Here is a 25,761-nt window from a genome sequence, read left to right on the forward strand (position 1 = left end):
AAGACTTAGTTGCATTTTTTAAAATACATTAAAGGGGAAGAGGTTCATTTTAGCTAAACAGTTTGACCTTTTTTGTTTGCCATTTTGCCAATCTCTGTGTTTGATGGGTGCTCTTTAATACGTTTAGCTTAAGGTTGCATAAAGTCTCAAACTCAATTCCTAGAGGGCTGCAAATCTGCATATTTGCTCCAAACCTAATCAAACACAGCTAATCCAACTAATCAAGGTGACACCTATTCGTCTTAAACCTCTTGATTATTTGGATCAGCTGTGTTTGATTAGGGTTCAAGCAAAACTGCAGATCTGCTGCCCTCCAGGAATCTAGTTTGGGAGTCTAAAACTGCGGTCACACTGGACTTTTCTCCCCATAGACTTCCATTCATACGCAAGTTTGTGCGTCAAGTTTCGCAGTTCACTATGTTGCAAAGTTCAAGCTTGCTGAACTCTGACCTGCGAAATCGCATGACTTGACTGCATGAGACCGATCGGGGATCAAAACATGACCTCTCTGGGCAGAAATTGGACCAATCGCTTGCTTTTATAAATGTCTAATCATCTTGTTTAATCCCACCCCGTTTCCCAGCACCGTGCTACAGCTATTCAAATTCTCAAACTCTAGTACAGGGGTCACCAATCTCTTTCCTGGAGGGTCTGTGCCGTGCAGGGTTTAGCTCCAGTTTGCCTCAACACACCTGCCTGGGTGTTTTAAGTATACCTAGTAAGACCTTGATCAGCTTGTTCAGGTGTGTTTGATTAGGGCTGGAGCTAAAATCTGCAGGACCCCTTCTCTAGTGTAACCGCAGCATTATCCATAGCTCTATAACTCGGTTCCTGGAGGGTCGCAGCGCTACACAGTTTAGTGCCAACCCTAGTTAAACACACTTGATCAAACTAATTAAAGCTGTGGTCACACTAGAGCAGCGGTGGCCAACCCTGTTCCTGGAGAGCCAGCTTCCTGCAGATTTCAGTTGCCACCCATATCAAACAGGCTGGCTCTCCAGGAACAGGGTTGGCCACCGCTGCACTAGTTTGTGTGTACGAAATTCTGTTGTACAGCACTGCGAAAAGGGGTGGGATTAACAAGATTATTAAATATTTAAAAAAGCGAGTGATTGCTCCATGTTTTAAATTTCTGTCCACAGATATGATGTTTTGATCCTCGATTGGGCACATGCAGTCAAGTGATGCAATTTCGCAGGTCAGAATTCACCAAGTTTGACCTTTGCACCGCAGCAATTGCAAAACTTAACGCATGACAGTGCGTTTCCGGTCTGACGCATTCGCTTGCGTATGAATGGAAGTCTATGGGAGGAAAAGCCCAGTGTGACCGCAGCTTAAGTCCTTCAGGCATTGAAACCTGCAGGTAATGCCGTGGTCACACTAGAGCTTGCGAAATTCTGTAGTATGGCGCTGCGAAAAGACAGGATTAAAGAAGATATTTACATTAGATATTTAAAAAAGCGAGCGATTGGTCCATATTTTGAATTACTGTACATAGAGGTCATGTTGTGATCTTTGATCTCGTGCAGTCACGTGATGTGATTTGGCAGGTCAGAATTCACCAAGCTTGAACTTTCCAACCCAGGGAACTGCGAAACTTGTCGCACAAGCTTGTGTTTTTAGTTTGCTGCATTCGAGTGCGTATGAATGAGTCTGTGAGGCAAAAACCACGGCGAATGAAGTTCTGCACAAGACTTTTGGCCAGCGGAGAAATTAAAATGGTCGTGCCCAACTGAGTCTGGTTCTCTCAAGGTTTTTTTTCTTCACTCCCATCAGGTGAAGTTTTTTTTCCCTCTCCGCTGTCGCCACTGCCTCGCATGGTTCAGGATTGGTAGAGCTACGCATCGATGAATTTGCTCTTCAGTGTTTGAACTCTCAGTAATGATTAAATCACACTGAACTGAGCTAAACTGAACTGAACTGAACTTAAACACTAAAACCTGAACCACACTGTTCCAGTTACTATGACCATTTATGTGAAGCTGCTTTGACACAATCTACATTGTAAAAGCGCTATACAAATAAAGCTGAATTGAATTGAATTGAAAGTGAAGTGTGACCTGGCTTAAGTGTGTTGGAGGCGGAGCAGGTTTGGAACTGGAACCCCTGGATAAGACCAATAACATCTCACTCAAAAATGACATTTTTAATGTTCCTATTTAAAGATTGACTTCTGTAGCAATAAAACCACCAAAAAAACAGATGTTTCTTTATTTTCAGCCAGATGTAGATACTATGCTCTCATTCTGGTATAAGAATCCAGGACCTTTGCTGGCGTACTACATGGTAAAATATTTATTTTACTGTTGCTAACAGAACAAGGCCATTTTTTTTGTAGCGTCTCCTATTATATTTTTCTTCTGGAGGAAGTATTTTTGTCTTTTTAGTTGGACAACCACTGCAGTCCAATCACTTTCCTGATTAACCTAGTTAAGTCTTTAAATTGCACTAAGCTGAATATTAATATCTTGCAAAGTCAAAAGAGTAAATAAACTGGTTACAAGAAATTAGTGGCTAAAACTAGTTTCAAAATACGTTGAGAAAAAAAATCATTGAACACAACTTGGCAAATAGTTGAGGACTAATAATAATGTCTTCAACTGTATCGATGGTAAACCCTACACAAATACAGCTTCCCTTTCATGTACAATATTTCCAGATAGGTTGGATGGCTCAGTGGTTAGCAACATCGCCTCAGAGCATTTGTGTGTGGAGTTTGCATGTTCTCCCTGTGTTGGAGTGGGTTTCCTCCACAGTGCCAACACATGCAATAGGTGAATTGATGAACTAAATTGGCTGTTGTGTGTGTGCATCCCAGTACTGGGTTGCAGCTGGAAGGGCATCTGCTGTGTAAAACACATGCTGTGATAGTTGGCAGTTAATTCCGCTGTGGTGACTAGTGGTGGGCAAAGCGAGGCTTCATGAAACACTGAAACAATCAAAGCTTCGAAACGTTTCAAAACCTGCCTCTACAGTGACACCCTGTGGTCATTTTTCATGTATAGCACTGGAACAGCTTCAGCAGAGAAACAGGCAGATTGAGGTATTAAACCCCACGTTGTTGAGCTGAAGCTTCAAGTGATTTAGTCACAGCAATCACAACCATCAAAGTACTGTAAAACAATAATTAATTTTTTTACAGTGTTTTTGAAACACTAAAGTGTTTCAATATACCTGGTCACGTGACTAAAGCGAGGTTCAGAAGTGTTTCGAGAACCATCGAATCTGCGTTTGACTGACAGGCTCAGAAAAAAACTCCCATATAGCCTAGTGGACCGCATGTTTGCAGCACAATAGCGAGCACACATGCGGTCCACTAGGCTATATGGGAGTTTTTTTCTGAGCCTGTCAGTCAAACGCAGATTCGATGGTTCTCGAAACACTTCTGAACCTCGCTTTAGTCACGTGACCAGGTATATTGAAACACTTTAGTCACATGACCAGGTATTTTGAAACACTTTAGTCATGTGACCAGATGTTTTGATACACTTTACTCACAGGACCTGGGTTTCAAAAGACTTTAGTCACATGACCTGGGTGTTTAGAAAAACTTGTCACATGACCAGGTGTTTCGAAAAAATAGTCACATGTCCAGGTGTTTCGAAACACTAGTCACGTGACCTGGGTGTTTCGAAACAAACACTTTAGTCACGTGAACAGGTGTTTAGAAACACTTTAGTTACATGACCTGGGTGTTTCGAAACACTTGTGTTTCTTTCATCTCGACACTGTCGAAACGTCTGTTTCACGTCAGTCATCCTTATTGGTGAGTCGTGATAAATAAGAGAATAAACCGAAGGAGACACCAAACATTACCCAAAAAATGCATTTATACTCGCAGTCTTTCTATTTGAAATCAGTTTTTGGCTGAAACCCCGTTCATGGGAGGGAATTACACACTGAATATGTATTTAAGCATAAACACAAGCCTTTCTCAGTTGTGGTCTTTCCATTTAAAGTCAGTTTATTCCAAAACAATCCCACTGCACAGACGCGTCACCCAATATCATGACACAACAGATTATTTTGGGTGTGTGTAGATGGTAGTGTGTTTTAATCTGCATCTTCACAAGGTGGCAGAACGCCAGATTTTGATAAACGGGGTTATTTAATATGTAACGCATCATGTAACGTGATTAAAATATTTTATTTCAAAATATACAGTAGCATGTTTGGCGTGTGTGAATTCATTCACAGCACTCGTGTGAGCGGAAGGAACTTCAGTACTGTTAATGATAATTCACCCAGAAACACATTTATTTGTAATAAACATCTCTCCTCTTTTGGCATGATGACACAAGCTTGGCGTATTTGAGGATGAGGGCTGTGTTTCTGAAGTGAACCCGCTGGACAGAGTGATGATGATGAAGATGATGATGGTTATTCAGTCAAACATGTAAGTCCGCTGTTCCAGCATTTTCTGGTTTGATGTCGTATCAAGCGGCTGAATTTCTGGAGTTTTCTGAATTGACGTTCAGTCATCCAGGAAGAAGTAGTTTCCACTCTTCTTTTGTTCCACATCCTGAAAGAGAAAAGCAGAGAGCGATCAACTTCTAATTAAAATCAGAGTGAGCTGAATTCACCAAGTGTCCACAAACATGCAAGCAATTGGTGGTTTACAGAAGCTCAGTGTACATAAAGTTCAAGGCGAAAATGGAGCAAAATACTTTACGGTATTTGCAATAATATTTGGTTCTGACCTTTCTATCAATATGATTTGATTATAATTGTAGATCAATGACAGAAATAGACGTTACAGTAGGCTGTTTCGCATGCGCATCATTGATCTGCAGTTATAATCAAATCATGTTGACAGAAAGGTCAGTATTGAACATTTATGCACAAGTATTTATGTGTATAAAGCATCTGTTTTTTGAGAAGTGCTTCTCATATGGCATGCGAGCGACCCGTACAGCTTTACTGTGACATTTCCTTGTGTAAAAATGATGCCGACTGAAACTTTCTTTCGTACAACATGCCCACCAAAATGGTACACTTTGCTGAACTTACGCTCTAGGGTTGAGGGCGGCGTGACCGTCCTTTGTCTAAAGTGAAAGGCTGGGTCATGGGAGGGGGGGGTGCTGTCGCGGACGTCGCCTTCTCTATTCTGCCGCCCTAGATGCAGCGGATATAACTGAGGGTGCGGGTTGTGAGGGTAGTGTCACAGACGCTGCCCTCTCTATTCTGCCGCCTTAGACGCGGATATAATTGAGGGCGCGGGTGGTGAGGGTAGTGTCACAGACGCCGCCCTCTCTATTTTGCTGCCTTAGATGTTGATATAACTGAGGGCGCGGGTGGTGAGGGTAGTGTCACAGACGCCGCCCCCTCTCTATTCTGCCGCCTTAGATGCGGATATAACTGAGGGCGCGGGTTGTGAGGGTAGTGTCACAGACGCCGCCCTCTCTATTCTGCCGCCTTAGATGCAGATATAACTGAGGGACGGGTGGTGAGGGTAGTGTCGCGGACGCCGCTCTCTCTATTCTGCCGCCTAAGATGCGGATATAACTGAGGGCGCGGGTGGTGAGGGTAGTGTCGAGGACGCCGCCCTCTCTATTCTGCCGCCTTAGATGCGGATATAACTGAGGGCGCGGGTTGTGAGGGTAGTGTCACAGACGCCGCCCTCTCTATTCTGCCGCCTTAGATGCAGATATAACTGAGGGACGGGTGGTGAGGGTAGTGTCGCGGACGCCGCTCTCTCTATTCTGCCGCCTAAGATGCGGATATAACTGAGGGCGCGGGTGGTGAGGGTAGTGTCGAGGACGCCGCCCTCTCTATTCTGCCGCCTTAGATGCGGATATAACTGAGGGCGCGGCTGGTGAGGGTAGTGTCGCGGACGCCGCTCTCTCTATTCTGCCGCCTAAGATGTGGATATAACTGAGGGCGCGGGTGGTGAGGGTAGTGTCACAGACGCCGCCCTCTCTATTCTGCTGCCTTAGATGTGGATATAACTGAGGGCGCGGGTTGTGAGGGTAGTGTCACAGATGCCGCCCTCTCTATTCTGCTGCCTTAGACGCGGATATAACCGAGGGCGCGGGTGGTGAGGGTAGTGTTGCGGACGCCGCCCTCTCTATTCTGCTGTCCTAGGCGGCCGCCTCTATGGACGGGCCGGCCCTGACTTTTGACCGTGGAAACGCAAGCCTGATAAAGGTGACCCATACCATAACGTACTGTACCTCTCAGTGGAAACGGGCCATTTTAGGTGCCTTTTGACAGTGGAAACAGCCATAAAAGCATAAAAGCATACCACTCAGTGGAAACAAGCCATAAGAAACTTGTTTGGAAAGTTTCTTTGCAAAGGGGAAAAGGCCCAGTGCAGGACCTACAAACTGCCAAGGAATGGATTCCCAACCCATTTTTCAACAAATCAGGTGAATCCAGCATGTCTGTGCAAGAAGATCAACTGCTGGAGACCGCATATGACAGCAGGATGATCGCATATTGCTTTTCTAGAGATTGCGCAAATTAGTTATTTCCAATGGAGGTGTGCGGCTTGCACACTTCAAGCAGTGTGACGACTCAAGTCTTCCAGATGCACACAGTTGAAAGAATGCTGCGAGTGCGCTGTGAGTGCCAAGCAAGTCATGTGATAAGAACTGACCAATAATCTTCAAATAAACATTTCGGTAGACTAATTAAAGAAAATCTGTTCACACAACTAAATTTTAACAGATGAAAACAATCCATCCATTTAATACCATATAAAGATCTGAATCTAAAGGAATATTTACCTTAATGGAATTGAGTTTGTTAATTCTTGGTCTGAAGTTGTTTGGGTCTCTCCTGAAGGTGATCTCCAGCTGCGCTAAAAACTTATTCATGCCAGCCAACAGCGTCTGCGGACTGATGAAACAAAAAGCACATCTCGATGTTAATATGACAGATGCATTACTTAAACCAGCGAATGTGAAAAGGCTCCATTGTGCAACTCTAATGTAAAGTATTTAGTCAGTGCGAATGAAGTACGTACGCATTGGCGTTAGTGGTCCTGGATGGAATTCCGTCGAATACGATGACTCTGTCCGCCAGATACGTGGCCATGATGAAATCGTGCTCCACCACAAATGCAGTCTTCTTCGCATGAAGGATGAATCTGAATGACAATGAAAGTAAATGAGCATCTAGCATATATAAAGCACATCAAAAGCAAAGAAAGTGTTGCTGTTTTACCGTTTGATGACCCTGGCAGCCATGAGACGCTGCTCAGAGTCCAGATAAGCGGACGGCTCGTCGATCAGATACACATCCGCTGGTTTGCCTAAACACAAAGCCAAAGCCACACGCTGCAGCTCACCACCAGACAGATTCTGGACCTGCAGACAACACACAAACACAGTGTTTTAACCCGTGTGCGCTTTTGCGGGTGTTTTCATCCACTCTGGGCTGATTTTGAGTCTTAATTTGGCCATCATTTTCTGAGCAAATAGAAATGATTTCTGGTGACAAATTTTAATTTAAAAATGCTTTGAACAATTCACTTAGGGCAAATTCACTACCCTTTTAGCGAATCAATTGTAGTGAGAAAGCAAAACCACCCAAAAACCAGCCTTTCCCACAGTGTAATGGTTATGTAATGGCTCGTTTCCACTGACTGGTACAGCACGGTACGGGTCACCTTTATCAGGCTTGCGCTTCCACCACAAAGGGTACCCTTTTGTTGGGTGTGGTGTATGACAAAGTTTAAGTCGACGTCATGCTCGCTCGAATAAATGTGTACAGTAAAGCTGTACGGGTCATTTACATATCATAATGAGCAGCACTTCTCACAAAACAGACGCTTTACACACATAAATACTTGTTTATAAATGTTTATTACTGACCTTTCTATGAACATGATTTGATTATAACTGCAGATCAATGACAGTGCGAGAGAGGCTACTGTAACGTCTGTAATTATATAAAATAAATATATAAATGCAACATATATGAACACATACAGCCCCTTACAGTCTCCGAAATATTATATTATATTATTACCAAAAAAGGTTTTTACAAAGATTTGTGGAAAAATTAGGTTTTTAGCAAGGCAATCTGATCTTTTGGATGTTCATTCTTTACAATTGTTGGCAGGAGTTTTAATTCAACCCCATTTTGATTATGCTACGTCATTGTGGTACAGTAGCTGCTCACAAAATTGAGAAATTGCAAAAGGCACAAAATAAATTAGTACGAATAATTTTAAAAATGCATCCTAGAGCACATTTGCACAAAGAGTCTTTTAATAAATTAGGTATGTTAACTGTTAGTAATAGAGTGTGTTTTTTAAAATTGGCACGTAAAATGTTTAATAATGTGGTTCCTAGCTATTTGATTAATTATTTTCAAATGGTGAGGCAACAGCATTCATACAGTACTAGGAGTTGGGATTTTAATATTTGTTTATTTAAATTTAGAAGTTTAGTGGGGAAAAATATGTTTTTATATACAAGTGCAATCATGTGGAACAAACTACCAAAATCAATTAAGGAAATAAAAGATTTAAGGTTGTTCAAAAAAGCTATTAAAAGATGGTTGTTTGATGAGGATAATTAGTTTGCATGATGGACGAGGATCTTTTAAATTATATCTTACTTGAGTGTGAATAGGTTTGTGTCTGGAAGGCCATTGGCTGTGTGGAACATGTGCTGGATGGGTTGACTGTTCGTACCGCTGTGGCAACTGTTTGTTTTATTTCTTCATTAGTATTTTGAAGACATACATTGTTTTTATTTAACAGAGGACCACAATGGAAATAAGCCCTGGGCTTTATTGTGTTTTTATCCTCGACAGTTTTTTTTAACAAAGTGTATGGAATACTTTTTGTACAGTTTGTCTAAAATCTGTCAAATAAAATTCAATTCAATTCAATTAATTACAGAAAAACTACACACAGCATGCATTTAGTCCTTATTTGAGTTCACAAACACACGCAATATAGCCCACAGTCAGCGCAAACCTCTCATCTGTGTCTGTAATCTTCAGCAGCACATGTCAGCTCTGTTAGAGAGTCATTTTGTTATTCCCAGCTCATAATAATCCAAAATGCAAAGATAAACATGGCAGTTTGTTCATGAATCAGGTTGCTAAAACACTTTTGCTCCTGTGTTTTGCCGGGTTTCTCCTTTTTTCCCCACGCTTGTCCTTTTCTTTCTGAATGGATCAGATGACGGAGACACTTCAACAATCACGTAACCTTATACATTATTATCATCAGCTCAAGAAGTTTGTTATATCAAAAATAGACGCGATCGCGCCCTCCCGGAAGAAAGCGAATACCGCTCGCACTTTTTAGACGGGCTCGTAAAGCAACAACAGGACGCGGCAGATTTAGTTCTTCGTTGCATTGTGTCTGTTCATCAAGACGACGACACGGTTTGTTTGAGCCCGGGTCATCCACGGCTGGTTATTTTATGCATATAGTAACGATAAATCCATGTAATCTCTCGCCTGTGTATTAGAACATGGCGGATCCTTTGTTTGCATTCTGTCTAGCTCCACAAGCTCGTGACGTATCCCTGAACCAATCAGCGTTCGGCTGCGCGTGTAGCTCCACCTTTTGGTACCCTTTCGAAAGGGTGCTGAAAAGTGGTATGGTACGCTGACAGTGGAAACGGCCATAAAAGCGTACCAAACCGAACCACTCAGTGGAAACAGGCCATAATAGCTATATATACGGCTATATGAAGAGAAAATTATGAGTATTACACTTGTACAGTAGTGGTGTTATACTCACGTCCTGGTCGATGATGCTCTCGATCTGCATGGGCTTCATGACGTCAGTGACGAACTGAGGGTGTGTGTATGCGTCTCTGATCTTGTCATGCAGCAGAGCTCGAACACTGCCCTAAAACACACAGAGATGGTCAACTTCAGTTTATGTGTGTTAAACACCATGCCAGCTTCATTTTCATCAAGAGAAAAATACATACAGATCATAAGGCTTTACATTTTTGCAAAAAACTCCACAACAGATCTCTTCAAAAGAATGAACTGAATTAGATAAATGCATCACCATGGTATATACAGGAACCAGAGAGTGAAATTCAATAGATTTAACACTCTTTCCATTCATTTTAAAACCACTTAAGCCACTTAATGTTTCTACAACTAACATGTTAATTTATATTTACTTAATACTGACTATAAAAAAAACCAAAGCTGGAACATTATTCATTTTCCTAGTATTAAGAAGCGGCTGAAAGGGCATCCGCTTCAAACTCACTTTAAACTTAGGGCTGATCTTCTGTGGTTTGTAGCTCACGTTCAGGATAGGCACATCACCTGACAAACATAACACACACTCCAGTTAGCATTACAAATAGGCTTAATAATCTGTATCAATCAGCCAGTAGCTATTCTTGTGAGAAGAAAGTGCTTGTGTCTAGCGGTAGACTTTCATTTAACTCTCATAATTAATAGCGCTACATTAAAAAACACACTTCTAATAAAATGCATATGTTTTAATAAGCGAATAAGAAGGTTCACCCAAAAATTTAAATTACCTTATGATTTATTCCCCATCATGGGGTTTTAAACCATTTGAGTTTCCTCTGTTAAACACAAAAGAAGATATTTTTAAAGAAAGCTGGTTGATGGCACCCATTGACTTCCATAGTAGGAAATGGAGGACTATGGATGCCAGCTACCAACATTCTTCAAAATATCTTCTTTTGTGTTCAACAGAAGAAACTCAAATAGGTTTAAGAGTAAATTTTCTTTTTTGGATGAACTGTCCCTTGAGGGCATGCAAAATACACTTTTTTTTACTGCTATTAGTTTAAATATTAATATATATATATATATATATATATATATATATATATATATATATATATATATATATATATATATATATATATATGAGCAATTCCAGCGTTATGGATGTGACATTTGCAGTAAAAACTCAACACATAAATTGACAGAGAAAGTATATGTTAACATTATATTGAAAAATTTAATTTCTAGAGCAACTAGCCACAGAGTTATGGGAGCAGAAAAATATCAATCTGTAAACGTGTTTTGTACTTTAAATGAGGAAAATAAGCATAGGTTATGGATGTGACAAAAACAGTCTGCGAGTTTACAGTATACAACACACTTTGTAGAAATTATGTGAATTAAACTGCACAACCCAAAAGAAATAATGCTAATCAAAAGGATTTGAGTCGGCTCTCTATAAAACAAAATTGCTTGGTTTTATTTTATTTAATATTTTCACATTTCTGAGGAAAAAGGGTTGTTATGGATGTGACATCTCTCTGTTATGGATGTGACGCATGTGAAATTACCATTTGTGTGACTTTGGTAAATCAAATAGAATAGTTTAAAAATACTCAAAAATGCATCTGTAAATGTTTTCAAAGTACTGTAAAATACTTGGTTAAACAAAAAACCCAGAAATGGTTTCCATATTTTGGTAAAAACGAATCATGGCATTGTTGACATTTGCACGGAATTAAATATATATTTAAATTCTGGATGCACTTGGCCAAAAACTGCATTGCAATATTTTAACATTTATTTGATTACATAATATAAAGTAATTTTGTAACTAAAGTTTAACACAATCACCTAAACTACTGATTATTGATATTCAAAAACAAAAACCAACGTGAACCAATGTGAACGTGTCACATTTCCCCAGCGATGCCATGACAACACAGTAGTGTTATAGCCGGCAGCAGGAACAAGTATACTACAAATAAATGTTGGTTAAATTATACAGAGTGACTGCAGCTATTTTGCACATAATAATTAATTCAAGTTTATAAGCATAACGCTTTATACAATTATTGTTTCAAAGCAGCTTTCCTAAAGATGCACGTTATTGCATTACAATAAAATTAAGTTAAAGTTACAATCAAATATAAGTTATTATATAGAGACATCATTAACCTGCAATTACATAGCATATAGGTTATGTCTATGTGCACATGCTTAATGAAGTGTATTTGTGTATTAAGTTATCCTCTATGGCTAATATCAGTTTACGTTTCCTATTTTCTTTTAATAATGTGCTCAAATAAAGTGGCAATTATATTTTTAGTGAGACACAAAGTGTGAATCTCAATTAAAAAGGGGATGAATGCAGTATTAACATTGTAAAAATATTTAAAGCATTTTCAAAAAACCTAGATCAAATTCATAATGGGTATATATTCTTATGTTATATATTCTTATATATGAAAAACATAAGTTGTATACAAGACTGTTTTATGAAATGGAGATGAGGAAATAGCGTACAGAATATAAATGCATTATGAAGATAAAAAAAAAAGATTTTGAAAAGCATGTAAATTAGATCAGCTTGATAAAAAATAGAAACAGATCAATTTTAATGTATTAATAAATAAAAGGGAGGATAGAAAGATGTGATTATTAGATTACTTAAAAATATTTCTGATTAAAACAAATCAGCATTTCAGCAGAATATTGTTGTGGTGTGTGCTGGTTTTCACCTCCTCCGTCTGGTTTGAGGCCTCCGGCAAGCATCCTGATGAAGGTGGTTTTCCCCGTTCCTAAAAGAAGAAAACTGGTTTTGATGTAGGACTGCACAATATAGGAATAAATTGACATTGCAATATTTAGCCAAGTCAGAATTATTCGCCCTCCTGTGAATTTTTTTCTCTTTCAGATATTTCCCAAATGATGTTGAACAGATTCAGGAATTTTTCACAGTATTTCCTCTAATATTTGTTCTTCTGGAGAAAGCTTATTTGTTTTATTTAAGCTAGAATAAAAGCAGTTTTTATTGTTTTAAACCCATTTTAAGGTCAATATTATTAGCCCCCTTAAGCTACATTGGTTTTGGATTGTCTACAGAACAAACCACTGTTTTACAATGACTTGCTTATTTATACTAACTTTACCCTAATTACCCTAGTGAAGCCTTTAAATGTCACTTTAAGCTGAAAACCAGAGATGGGGTACTCAAGTCACATGACTTGACTCGTGTCAAACTTAAGTCACAAAATTTAGGACTTGAGACTTGCTTAAAAAATATACAAATAAGACTCGACTTGACTGTCATGACTTGGGACTTGACTTGGACTTGAGTCAAATGACTCGAAAAAAATTTGTTTTTGTTAAATACACAACCGTATATTAAGCGTAAAAAACAAAACAAAAAAAACTAAAGTTACACATGCATTAACAGCTCATCTCTTCTCAGATCGGTCCGAAAGAATCAGTTAAATTTGCTGGACTGGATAATTCGGTTCATTAAAAAGAACTACATTAAATGATTCATTAGATTGATATAAACGATTCATTTGAACTGTTTATTTGCTATTCGGCCATCAGATAATGCGGTTATGAAAAAGGGAAGGCGCTCCACCAAAGATTTATTTTATATATATATATATATATATAATTAGATTGACTTGAAAGTGACTCGACGTGACTTGAAATAAGCAGTGACTTGACTCCGACAAAAAAATGACTTGACTTGCTTGAGACTTGAAGGTTATGACTTGAGACTTGCTTGTGACTTGCACATGTGTGACCTCTGCTGAATACAAGTGTTTTGAAGAATATCTAGTCTAATATTATGTGCTGTCATCATAGCAATGAGAAAAGAAATCAATTTGAAATGAGTTATTAAAACTATTATGATTAGAAATGTTGACAAATTAATCTTTTCATTAACAAAAAATTGGGAAGAAAAATATACAAGACGGTTAATAATTCTGACTTTAACTGTATATTGTACAGCCCTATTTATGAAAAATAAAGAAAACGTTAATAATCAGCAGAGATGAAGAGTGGAGTCTGATCTCACCGTTCTCTCCGAGCATGACCATGATCTCAGAGTCGGTGAACTCTCCTTCGGTGATGGTGAGTGTGAACTCGCCCATGCTCTTCTTCATGTTGGGATACTGATAACGGCACAGTTTTTTCACCTCCTCTTCAGCTGCCGTCTCTGCCACTTTAAACACAAGAGACGTCTCTCTGAAGCGCAGGTTCTCCGTCGGCACGTAGCCGTCCAGGAAAATGTTGATTCCTGGTTATAAAAAAGAAATAAATTTTTAGTTGCAACTTATAATTTATTCTTATCAAATGTGCATTTTAAAAACAAAAATATATTTTTAAATATTATTTAGATCTTTAAACATTAATGCAAAATAATAATAATAAAAAATAAACTAGAAAAGAATAACAGAATAGACAATGTGCAGATATTCAGAGTCAAAATACCAAGCAAGTTTATTCAAAGTATTTGTTGTAGAGTTTATTCAAGCTCTTTAAGTCACACACAAATACCGTTAAAGTTTCCAGTACACACATTTAACTTAGCATTGTTATTGCATGTCTAACTGAGGCAAATATGACAGGATACAAGTAACTAACCGACCAATTTATTAGGTACACCCAACTGCTCATTAATGCAAACTTCTAATCAGCCTATCAAATAAGGCAGCAACTCAACGCATTTAGGCATGAAGACATGGTCAAGACGATCTGCTGCAGTTCAAAGTGAGCATCAGAATGGGGAAGAAAGGGGATTTAAGTGACTTTGAACGTGGCATGGTTGTTGGTGACAGATGGGCTGCTCTGAGTGTTTCAGAAACGGCTGATTTACTAGGATTTTCATGCACAACCATCTCTAGGGTTTACAGAGAATGGTCCAAAAACAGAAAATATCCAGTGAGCGGCAGTTCTGTGAGCGCAAATGCCTTGTTTATACCAGAGGTCAGAGGAGAATGGCCAGACTGGTTCCCGCTGATAGAAAGGCAATAGTAACTATTTTGCTATATGCATACCTTCTCTGACGCTGAAGGGCATGGTCACCACCCCATAAGCACTGGGAACTCCATACAGACAGCAGATGAAGTCTGACAGGTAATCCAGCACACTCAAGTCGTGCTCCACCACAATGATGTACCTGTAGACACGAGCAGAGACGTGTTATTCTGAGATACAGAGAGACTAGCCAAGGCTAATTAGCAGTGGTTTCAGAGAACGGTACCTGTCTGGAGAGATGAGGGAGCGGATGGTGATGGCGGCTCTCAGCCTCTGTTTCACATCAAGATAACTGGACGGCTCGTCGAACATGAATCTAAACATGAATTATACAAATTATCAGTCAAGGTTACTACTTACTTTCTTCATCTTATTGTCCTTTTTTAATTATTATGTATTTTTTAAATTCTTATAATTTTTTCTTTCCTCCTTTGTATGTCCTAAGGATGTTTAGTTGTTCTCTACATGTGTTTACAACTATTAAAGTAGCTAGAAATTGATAGCAAACATTTACACTGCATTATGCAATGTTGTATTCTTTACTAAAAATGTGTTTAAAACAAAATAATACAAATTATTATTATTGTTATTACTATTAACTAAAACAAATTAACAGTTTTGCACTAACTAAAAGGACACAAGTAACTAAATAATGGAACTAAAACAAAATGAAGAATTTGGTCATAATTAAATGTATAAATGTCACAGAATTTGGCAAATAATGATAATGTAAAAATTGGCAACAATTTTAAGACGTCAATTGTTAAAATCACATACCTTTATTAAATATTACAATGAACTCATTAATAATTATTACCAATAATAATAGTAACAATTCCCCTAAAACATACGCTGGATAAGTTGGCAGTTCATTCCACTGTGGCGACCCCTGATGAATAAAGGGACTAAGCCAAAGAAAAAAATGAATGAATAAATAAATAATAGTTCATTCATTCACTCATTCATTTGCTTTTCGGCTTAAACTGCCGACTTATCCAGCATATGTGATATGCAGCGGATGCCCTTTCAGCTGCAACCCATCACTGGGAAACATTATCAGAACTTCAAGAGTCAAAAAGACACAGAGGCAAAACTAAATTAATTAATTAAGGTTTTATGTAGCAATAACTATTATAATTAAATGACAGTGTCTTAGTTTTTCCCCCATCTTATATAATTACATTTTTATTATACATTTTACATGTTTGGTTTTTCATTTAATTATCACTTTTTCTTGTTATAAATTTGTTTTAAACCATGAAATCTTTTTTAAAACACAATTTGTTAAAAAAAAAAAGTTTAAAATTCATTGAAAAAAAAAGTTTAACTCAAAAAAAATTTAACAGTTAAAATGTAACAATTCTATTGACTAAATATGTTTTTTTTTTAAATAAAACACAATTAATCTGATTTATTAATTCTGAAATATTAAAATGGTATTCAGAATTAAACAATAACATTTAACAATATTAAAATAACTAAAAAAATAAACTATTTGAAATATAGTACTATCGAATTACCAATCCAGCGACCTTCTTGCTGTGAGACTACAGTGCTAACCACTAAGCCACAGGGCCACCTTTTTCTCTCTTCATATGTCAAAAACAAAACAAAACTCACATATCAGCTCTCTGAATGCAGACGACGGCGCAGGCAAATCTCTGCAGCTCTCCTCCTGATAGGTCCTCAACATTACGGTCACGCAAGTGCAACAGATCTGACCAATCAGAGCACGGGACCACCATCAACATCATGCACATAACAAAACTTTAGTAAATCTCACACATCAGAAATGCATGAGCACATACCCAGCTGTTCACACACCAGCTCTTCTGTCTTAGTGTCATCCTTTCGGCTTAGGATGGCACCTACTGACCCCTGCAGGACAAACAGAATTACAACACAACCAAACAACATAAAATGACTTAAAGAGGACCTATTTTGTCCTTTACAAGATGTAAAGTCAGTCTCTGATGTCCCTAGTGTATGTGTGTGAAATTTCAGCTCAAAATAGCACACAAATAATGTTTTATAACTTTCAGAAACTGACCCTTTTAGGCTTTGATCTTATTGTGGCATTTGGTGACTGTCGCTTTAAATTCAAATGAGATTGTGTGGTTTCCAAAAGAGGGCGGAGCTACAAATGCCTGTGTGTCAGCATAGTGGCAGATTCAAAAACAAGACTAACATTATTGGTGTGAAAATGATCTTCAGCAGCTCAAACACTCTAATGGCTAATGGACGGCTGCTTCTCACTTAGGGCTGTTTATACTAATGAGGGGGATATGATCTCTAATGGGGGGGGGGTTCCCTCTCATGACACCCACAGCGAGAATGTCTATCAAAGTGTTTCTGCAGACTGTCTGATTATAAACAACAGAATGAATTAAGGTTTATCATTAGAGGCTGGTTATATTCACACACTGCTGAAACACAACTACAGTGTTTAAACCCTTTATAAAGGTGTTTTTTGCATAATAGCCCCACTTTAAATTCAAGTCAGCTTGCTTTCATTCTGACCTTAACGGTTTTGGGGATTTGATCAACATATTGAGGCTTTACGATGGCCTTCAGGTCGTCCTCCAGGATCTTAGTGAAGTAATTCTGCAGCTCAGAGCCGCGGAAATACGCCAGAATCTCCTGCCAGTCAGGGGGAGCCTGGAAACACATAATATTAGTTTAAAAACCAGTGCATCTCTCCATGATAAGCCTTACCATGGTATTAAATTTGGAAATTTATTTATGTTTCAATGCCATATCAGCAGCATAGGCTATAGGGTATATGCCGAGCTAGTGCTGTTCCCATGCTGATACACTTCCGGTGACCTGTTATTTTGAACTTTTTCTCATTTTATACGGTTCCTTTTACAGCATTGATGTTGTAATGTCATTAAAATACATTCAGTTAAACAAACTTTAGCATTTATTTGGTTGTTCAAGCGTAAAACGAGACAAAAAGCTGTTTACTCGCACGCGCCCGTCAGAATCGGCAGGCTAACGCAGAAGCTTCATTAAATATACTGGGGTAAAATAAATGCTCATATTATAAAGACATGGCGGGGGAAATGTAATGTAATGCAGTGCTTCTTGTACAATTTGAGACCCACTTTAAGATCGGATATCACTCAGCCAGTAGAGATCGCTGATTTTTAAAGAAAACAGACCTTAAATTTCGCATTGGCATGCCATTCACCGGAAGCGCTTAACCCAGGTTACTGGCAAATTAAAAGTCCTTTTAGCATGCTTCGGCATATACCCCATATACATGAAGACACTTGTATTAACTATTCAATATATAATTTAAAATGAATAAATATTAATAAACTCGTAATAATTATTTATTGCAAAAAAATACTAAATTAATCAAATATATTTATCAATATACACAAATAACACAGACGAAAAAAAGTTATTTCAGTTTGATCAATGATAAATGTAGTAAAATTCCTCTAAAAGACACCTTTTGACTTAAAATATCACATGAATAAAAGCGTTCTCTAATATAATTTACAAATATACATTCTATTAAAACGTGTTTTTTTTTACATTTGAAAATAGAAAAGCAAACACAATAATGGGATTACTAAACATTAAAATCAAAAGATTTTATTAAATCTGAGTGATCCATATTTAGTCTCACAAATTTGACTGCTTATGATCTACAGTTATGAATTATGATAATAATATGCTTATTATCTACAGTATGAATTATGATAATATTTGTATGGGGTTTTTACTCTGTGGTTATATTGAATGCTGTAGACGGTTGTAAGAGTTAATGGAAGTAGTGACAGAATTTCAAAATAAGAGTCCTAATGCATTTCTAACCTTCTGTACATTTTATATTCAAACAAATAAATCCTTTTGCATGTCTCCTTGTTTTGCTTTAATATAAACAATTTTTCAGTTTCATGGCTCAAATTAAGGGAATGTGCATTTTGGGTAAACACTTGTGAATTGAGGGGGCAATACATAGGTTTCCATTGCTTTTATACTGTACAAACTGTATTTTCTATTTTTCTAACCCCACCCAACCCCTAAACCCAACCCTCACAGTGCAGTTTTACTTACAGAAAAAAACCCTATGTGCAGCGTGTGTGTGTGTGTCTCAGACTCACATCAAATCTCCCCAGGTTTGGTTTCTGTTTTCCTGCCAGGATTTTGAGAGCAGTGGATTTCCCAATACCGTTAGTACCCACAAGCCCCAGCACTTCACCCGGACGAGGGATGGGCAACCTGACAAACACAAACACTCCGATTAAACAACAATTACAGAAACAAAATTCAGGTGTGACTCAGATGTAATGTATGCTCGTACCTGTGCAGCTTGAAGGAATTGGCACAGTATCTGTGTGTGGTTTCCTTCTCCAGGTTGCTTGGCAGGTTCACGATTGAAAGAGCACCAAATGGACATTTCTACATTAAAATAAGCAGATATGACTTTTAGGGCAACAGTAATAATTTAGGGTAAGATCTAGGGCTGCACAATATATGGTTTCAGCATCGATAATGCAATGTTCATTAGTCACATCACAGGATATGCAATGTTGAGTTGGGATTATAGTTGATCATAATTAATTCAGCGTTTAACAATAATGGAGTAAAAGTTTATCGTTGGCGTGTGTTTTTAAAGATATAGTTTACCCAAAAATTACACTATACTTTTTTTAATACATACTTTTTTTTAAAAAAATTTATGGGTTTCTTTTATTTATGTTGAACACAAAAAAAGACATTTTAATAACTCGTAAACGTTCGAAACAACTGAAGTGTGAGTAAATAGTGAGTACATTTTGGGTGAACTACCCCTTTAAGGCCTGTGACTATGTGAACATTTTCAATATTTCAGAGTTTAAAACATCCTGTCATAAAAAAAAATTATTATGTTTGTAACTTTAATAAAGATTACATAATATACAATGCAGGGCGACGCAATGGCGCAGTAGGTAGTGCTGTCGCCTCACAGCAAGAAGGTCGCTGGTTCGAACCTCGGCTCAGTTGGTGTTTCTGTGTGGAGTTTGCATGTTCTCCCTGCCTTCGCGTGGGTTTTTTCCGGGTGCTCCGGTTTCCCCCACAGTCCAAATACATGCGGTACAGGTGATTTGGGTAGGCTAAATTGTCCGTAGTGTATGAGTGTGTGTGTGTGGATGTTTCCCAGAGATGGGTTGCGGATAGAAGGGCATCCGCTGCATAAAAACTTGCTGGATAAGTTGGCGGTTCATTCCGCTGTGGCGACCCCGGATTAATAAAGGAACTAAGCCGACAAGAAAATGAATGAATGAATAATATACAATGCAATTTATATTGCTATAATATATTTGATATATTATTCGAGATTCACTCCCCTACAAAATTACCCTAATGAATCTAAAATGAAGAGTTCTTTTCCAAATAAAGCTCTTCAAGTCATCTGGTAAAATTGTATTCACATCAAAATATATAATCGCAGAAAAACAAAATATTTCAGAAGTCAATGTCAGATTTTTTTCAATATCTTGCAGCCTCAGTAAGACCATTAATGTTCAAAACAAACAAATTCCAATAGCTTACAATGTAAATCAATGAGATCTTCATAACAGCACAGCAGACTATTTGCATAAAATGCATATAAATTAGCTATCGCAAAATACAGTTGAAGTTAGAATTATTTGTTCTCGTGTGAATTTTTAACTTTTTAAAAAATATTTCCCAAGTGTTGCTTAATGGAGAGATTATAACATTAGTTTTACTAATCTAAATTGTAGTAGCTAATATCTTTTATCTTTGCCATGATGACTACATAAAATTAGACTAGATATTCATCAAGACACTAGTAATCAGCTTCAAGTGACATTAAAGGCTTAACTAGGTTAATTAGGTTAAAGTTAGGGTAATTAGGCAAGTCATTGTATAACAGTGGTTTGTTTTGTAGACAATCAACACAAATATAGCTTAAATGGGCTAATAATATTGAACTTAGAACAATTTTTATATACATAGATAATGTCTAAATATTATATTTAAATTTTTTTGGATCAATTATTTGTAGTTTCAAAGCATATAATACTAAAATGACTGAGAGGTTAAAAACTTTTGATATTTAAATGTTTTAGAGCAGGGGTGCCCAAACTCTGTCCTGGAGGGCCGGTGTCATGCAGATTTTAGCTCCAACTTGCCACAACACACCTGCACGGATGTTTCTAAAAAGCCTGGTAAGAACTTGATTAGCTAGCCCAAGTGTGTGGGATTGAAGTTGGTACTAAATTTTGCAGGACCCTCAAGCACTCAAGTGGTGTTCGCTGCAGAGCCATTTGGGCGAGCTGAGCTCCAGCGAGGGGGAGCTTGAGCTCCACCTTTTTTGCACTTCTTCTACGAGTGATGTCACTGGGGGTAGGGTTAGGGGTGGGGTTGGTGTACGCATTAAAACAGCTTACAGGAGGCAGAACGAGAGCTCATGCTCCCCCTCGCTGGAGCTCAGCTCTGCTCAAATGGCTCTGCAGCGAGCACCCTTTCCAAGCACTGTGCACTCATGTTTAAGAGGCTTTGGATGATCAATCACGCTGAGGAACAGCAAAAGTAATGGTTCTGGAAATGAATCCTTCTCAAAAGCCTAATGAATTATATCTGATGCATCTGAACAGGATTCTTCTAAAATGTGTATAGATAATCCACTAAGCTGAAGCTCACTAAAGATAAATCATTATAAACCTCAGAAACATCCATATATTTTTGTATGCGTTAAACCTGTTGCTTTAATACCTTAATGCAGATTCCACATCCGATGCAGAGAGACTCTGAGATCCAAACGATTTTACTCTGAGGTGAGACTTCAATACACAGCTTACCTGAGGAAAAAACAAAACAAAAACATTAGACATCAATGATACAGAATACCACGAGCAAATAAAATAAGATCAGCTAAAAACAGTGCATTTCTTACCCATCCGCACCACAGGACAGCTCTTCTTGCACTCCTGACGGCATTTCTTGGGTTTGCACTTGTCGTGGTTGACGATAGCGATTCTGGTGTTCTTGTCCGCCATTTGCCTGGTTTGATGTTCGCGCACTGGCGACGCAGATCTACAGGAACAGATGAGGTCTAGACCTCACTACAGAGAGAAGGAGAGTTTTGTGTTTAGTTCCATTATCAGCTTACCTGGATAATTCATGCAAAAACACATCAAATGTACAAATTAACTAGGCGCTATGGTGGAATATATTGTTATTACTTAATGAAATGTGTACCGTAAACTTTTTTTTTTTGACTGTATACTGCACAAATGCACATACCTGCTCATGTCGGAGCATTGCCAATTGCTTTATATTTTAACAAGTGACTTGCCTTCAACATTCAATATACAGGAATTGTCATTGTTTTTATTATGTATTTTTGAAGGAAAAGTTTGATATTTCCTTAAAGTGTTTACATATTTATATTTTCATACTTAAGCTTTCTTTTTCTGGGATTTATTTTACAGGGTTTCTGCAGGAAATCATCAAGCCAAATGACTTTTTAAGACCATTAGGAATGAAATGTTAGACTTATGCAGGGTTGGGACTTTTTCTAGCATTATCGTGAGGAATAGTGTAATTGTTTTTAGGTTTTTTTCCTGATTGGGGAATTTAATTTGAAAAACTTGCTGTTAAAATGTCTAACAGCTGTTAGGAATTGTATCTCAATAAAAAAAACTTAAATATAAAAATAAGGTTTTATTGAGATGTATTGTTGGGGACTGTATGATTGTTGGCCCAACTGTATAGCTTTACTTAGACAAAGCAAAATGAAGTCCTATTTAAAACGATTTAAGACCTACAACCCAAAACTGCGGTGAATTTAAGACTTTTTAGGGGCCTAAAACTTAGTTTTTGAAATTTAAGTTGTATTTTGTATACTATAGTAATATGCTTAAAAACAAAATAATCAAATAAAATAAAGATCTTTTCTTTTCTTATAAGATTAATATTTCATTATATAAAGCCCTTTTGTACATTTTCTGCAAAAAATTACCTTTATATAACCCATGTTGTGAAAGATATAGTTAGCATAAAAAAAACATTCTCATACTGTAAAATTTTAGTCATACTGCCTAGTCCTATTTACAAACAACAATTTTCTTTAATAAAAAATAGGTTTATAACAAAAATACATCTTCAAACACAATAAATCATACTTAAAAAGAAAAATCAAATACTACTTTGAGTTATTTTAATAAAAATGTAACAATTTATGTAGAATAATAATAATCATTTATTTATGTCTGATAACATTTGAAATGGAGCTTTAAAAAAAAGCATACAGTGCTCAGCATTAAGGAGTTAAATTAGTATATTTTTACAAGATGCTTCACAATAATATATTGTGCACATATCAATTAATCAATACTGAAGACAACTGAAACTAAGCAACCAAAATAATAATAATAATAATAATAATTAAAAATGAAAAGCACAGACCAAAAATTAGTACCCAAGTTAAAATGTTGGGGAATTTTTTTTTTTTAGTTTGATGAAAAGAAAAATGGAGAGAAAAATAAAAAATGACGTTTGTAATTTATTTTTGCAATAATTAATTAATTTGAATTTAAATGTTTTATCTTTCTAGTCCTAAAAATGTTCAGTGACCAAACTCTTATTTCACACTTACAGAATACAACTTTAATAAAACTGTTTTGTTTAAATGCACCAAAATATATTGGCTATATTCACTGAGAAACGGATCAAAATATTTGTTTTCAAAAGAGGGTTGCTCATTTATGCTGCGCACTGTATGCTTGACATATTGCAAATATTCAACATATTGTTTGCCATTGCAAATATTGACCTCACTAAAACAAGAGGGAAACGATTAATACAAACACTTCCTAAATTAACATGTTGCAATAGTGTAAATGAGTCCTATGATTTAGTGAGACACAAATATAGTGAGACTGTCATTTTAAGGTTTTAAATGTATTCAAAGAGATAGTTCATCCAAAAAAAAAAAAAAAATTACTCACTATTTACTAACCCACAAGTGCTTCGACAGCTTTACTAGTTTCTTTATTCTGTTGAACATAAGAAAATATGTTACAAACGAGTAACCATCGACTTCCATATAGTAAAAAAATACTATGGAAGTCAATAGTTACTGGAATCTAACATTAAAAATGTTCAACAAAAAAAAGAAAACAGATTGTAGGAATGATGACAGAAACTTTGTTTTGGGTAAACTCTCCCTTTAAATGTAATTTTTATTTACTTCAAACACGTACACTGCATTCATAACATTACAAGTTTTCTAGAACATCATTCTGTTTTACTAACAATGCAAGCCAGGCATTTTACTTAAGCCAGTAAGAAACCACCTAGCAACCATTCTGAACACCCTAGCAACCACCCACAATCTCATTTAAAATCTGGTAATCACCAGCTAGCACACATCAACAATAGGACACACAGAGGAAACAAAGTAAACTCCAACAAAATACTATATTGAAGCAGTTTCTTCCCATCTAAACCCATCTGAGATCCTGGTCTGCTCACTGGTTTCCTCAGTCAACAGTTCAGCATCTGGATGAATGAGGTTGCTGAGTTGCCATATATTTGACAGTGTAGCAATGAAGTCACATGACAGTTCGTTTAAACATACACACACTGCACTGTCATCCAACCCAGCACATACATTATTGAACTGCTAGTGTTACTGTCATTTATTATAGTTCTGTTGAGATAACCTGAGCTTTAAAGGGATACTTCACCCAAAAATGTAAATTTGCTCAGTATTATTTACACTAATTACTATTATATAACCCTCAAATGGCTCCAAACCTTTATGAGTGTCTTTATTATGTTGAACATTGAAATATATTTTGAAGAAAGCTGAAAATCTGTAACCATTGACTTCCATAGTACATAATACAGATGAGGATAATTTGGTTTTATACTTACATATTCGTTCATATTTGAACATTGAAACACTCTATATAACATTGTTTGCATGCTACTATTAATATTGGGTGTGTAATTGCATGCAAGTACAACTCAAAACAACATTAGCACGATTTAATCGACTGTGAACAAACACTGTACTTTGATAGTCATTGGCTGCTAATATGATCTCACTATTCAGAATTAGCAAAGTATACTTTTTTGAAATTATATTAAGGAGAAAGTCAGAATGTGCAAATATAAAACAAACTTTACCCGAATGGTAATAAAAATACAATGGAAGTCAATGGTTACAGGTTTCCAACATTCTTCAAAACATCTTTTATGTTCAACGCAAGAAACTCAAACAGCTTTTTGACAAGTGTGAGCAAATGATGACAGAAATGTCATTTTTCTGGGGGTGAACTATCCCTTATGTCTAGACCAAGAGCGTTAAAATAGATGATTGCTCACAAAACTTTCAATGGGACACGAACATGAAACATTTTACAATCAAATTATTAATTAGTACGTCACAGATCCTATTAATGAATCGTAACCTGCCCGCACCCGAACATATATCCACTGATTTACATAATAGACTAACTGTGCATTCATAGATATGACATAATACCTTTATATACTGTAATAAAAGTGGAGGTTTAATCAAATCGAACACGTGGAGCAAGTGCGCGCGCACGTCATGACTCATTCGCGCGCGCCTGTGAGAATAAACGATGACGCAAGAATTTACCTCAGAGACTTTCCCCCTGCATGTTACCCATACATCCATAACATTACTTCACTCGGTTTTTCTAAAACGCCAGCTGAGTTACTAAACACTTCGATCAGAATGACTTTCATTGAGTATTAGTGGAAAACAACGATATCTGATTGAAACTAAAAGGCCTCGCGCGCAGGGCGGCACACGCACACAGCTGACGCTCCATTTCTCTGTCCAAATATCTTAGAATTTTCTCTTAAGTTTCACAAAATGGCAATAAAACACTGCTCACCTCCCGCTGATGGGAACAGCGCAGTATAACGCGTTAATAAGCGTTAATGTCGTCTTTCTGTATGAAGAAACGAACAGCGCGTGCTGCTCCGGCGCGCACGAGACAACACCGGTAGCAAAGATGGCGCCAGAGCGCAAGACGC

The 25,761-nt window shown here is 37.2% G+C and overlaps 1 protein-coding gene across 2 annotated transcripts; it reads right to left on the reverse strand.

Annotated features, from left to right (window-relative positions):
- Window positions 1-3,930: 3,930 nt before the first annotated feature.
- abce1 (ATP binding cassette subfamily E member 1) lies at window positions 3,931-25,735 on the reverse strand. 2 transcript variants are annotated; one of them, NM_213051.3, is given in 18 exon segments: window positions 3,931-4,522; window positions 6,729-6,840; window positions 6,968-7,090; window positions 7,168-7,310; window positions 9,710-9,820; window positions 10,199-10,257; window positions 12,435-12,494; window positions 13,757-13,978; window positions 14,739-14,860; window positions 14,945-15,034; window positions 16,339-16,435; window positions 16,527-16,596; window positions 17,239-17,376; window positions 18,837-18,954; window positions 19,037-19,134; window positions 21,457-21,542; window positions 21,638-21,806; window positions 25,620-25,735. In NM_213051.3, coding segments are annotated over 17 exon segments (1,800 nt in total). In that variant the 5' UTR covers window positions 21,741-21,806; window positions 25,620-25,735; the 3' UTR covers window positions 3,931-4,474.
- Window positions 25,736-25,761: the final 26 nt, after the last annotated feature.

This window comes from Danio rerio, chromosome 23 (genome assembly GCF_052040795.2).
Source record: "Danio rerio strain M-AB ecotype USA chromosome 23, GRCz13ab, whole genome shotgun sequence".
Classification (NCBI taxonomy): domain Eukaryota; kingdom Metazoa; phylum Chordata; class Actinopteri; order Cypriniformes; family Danionidae; genus Danio; species Danio rerio.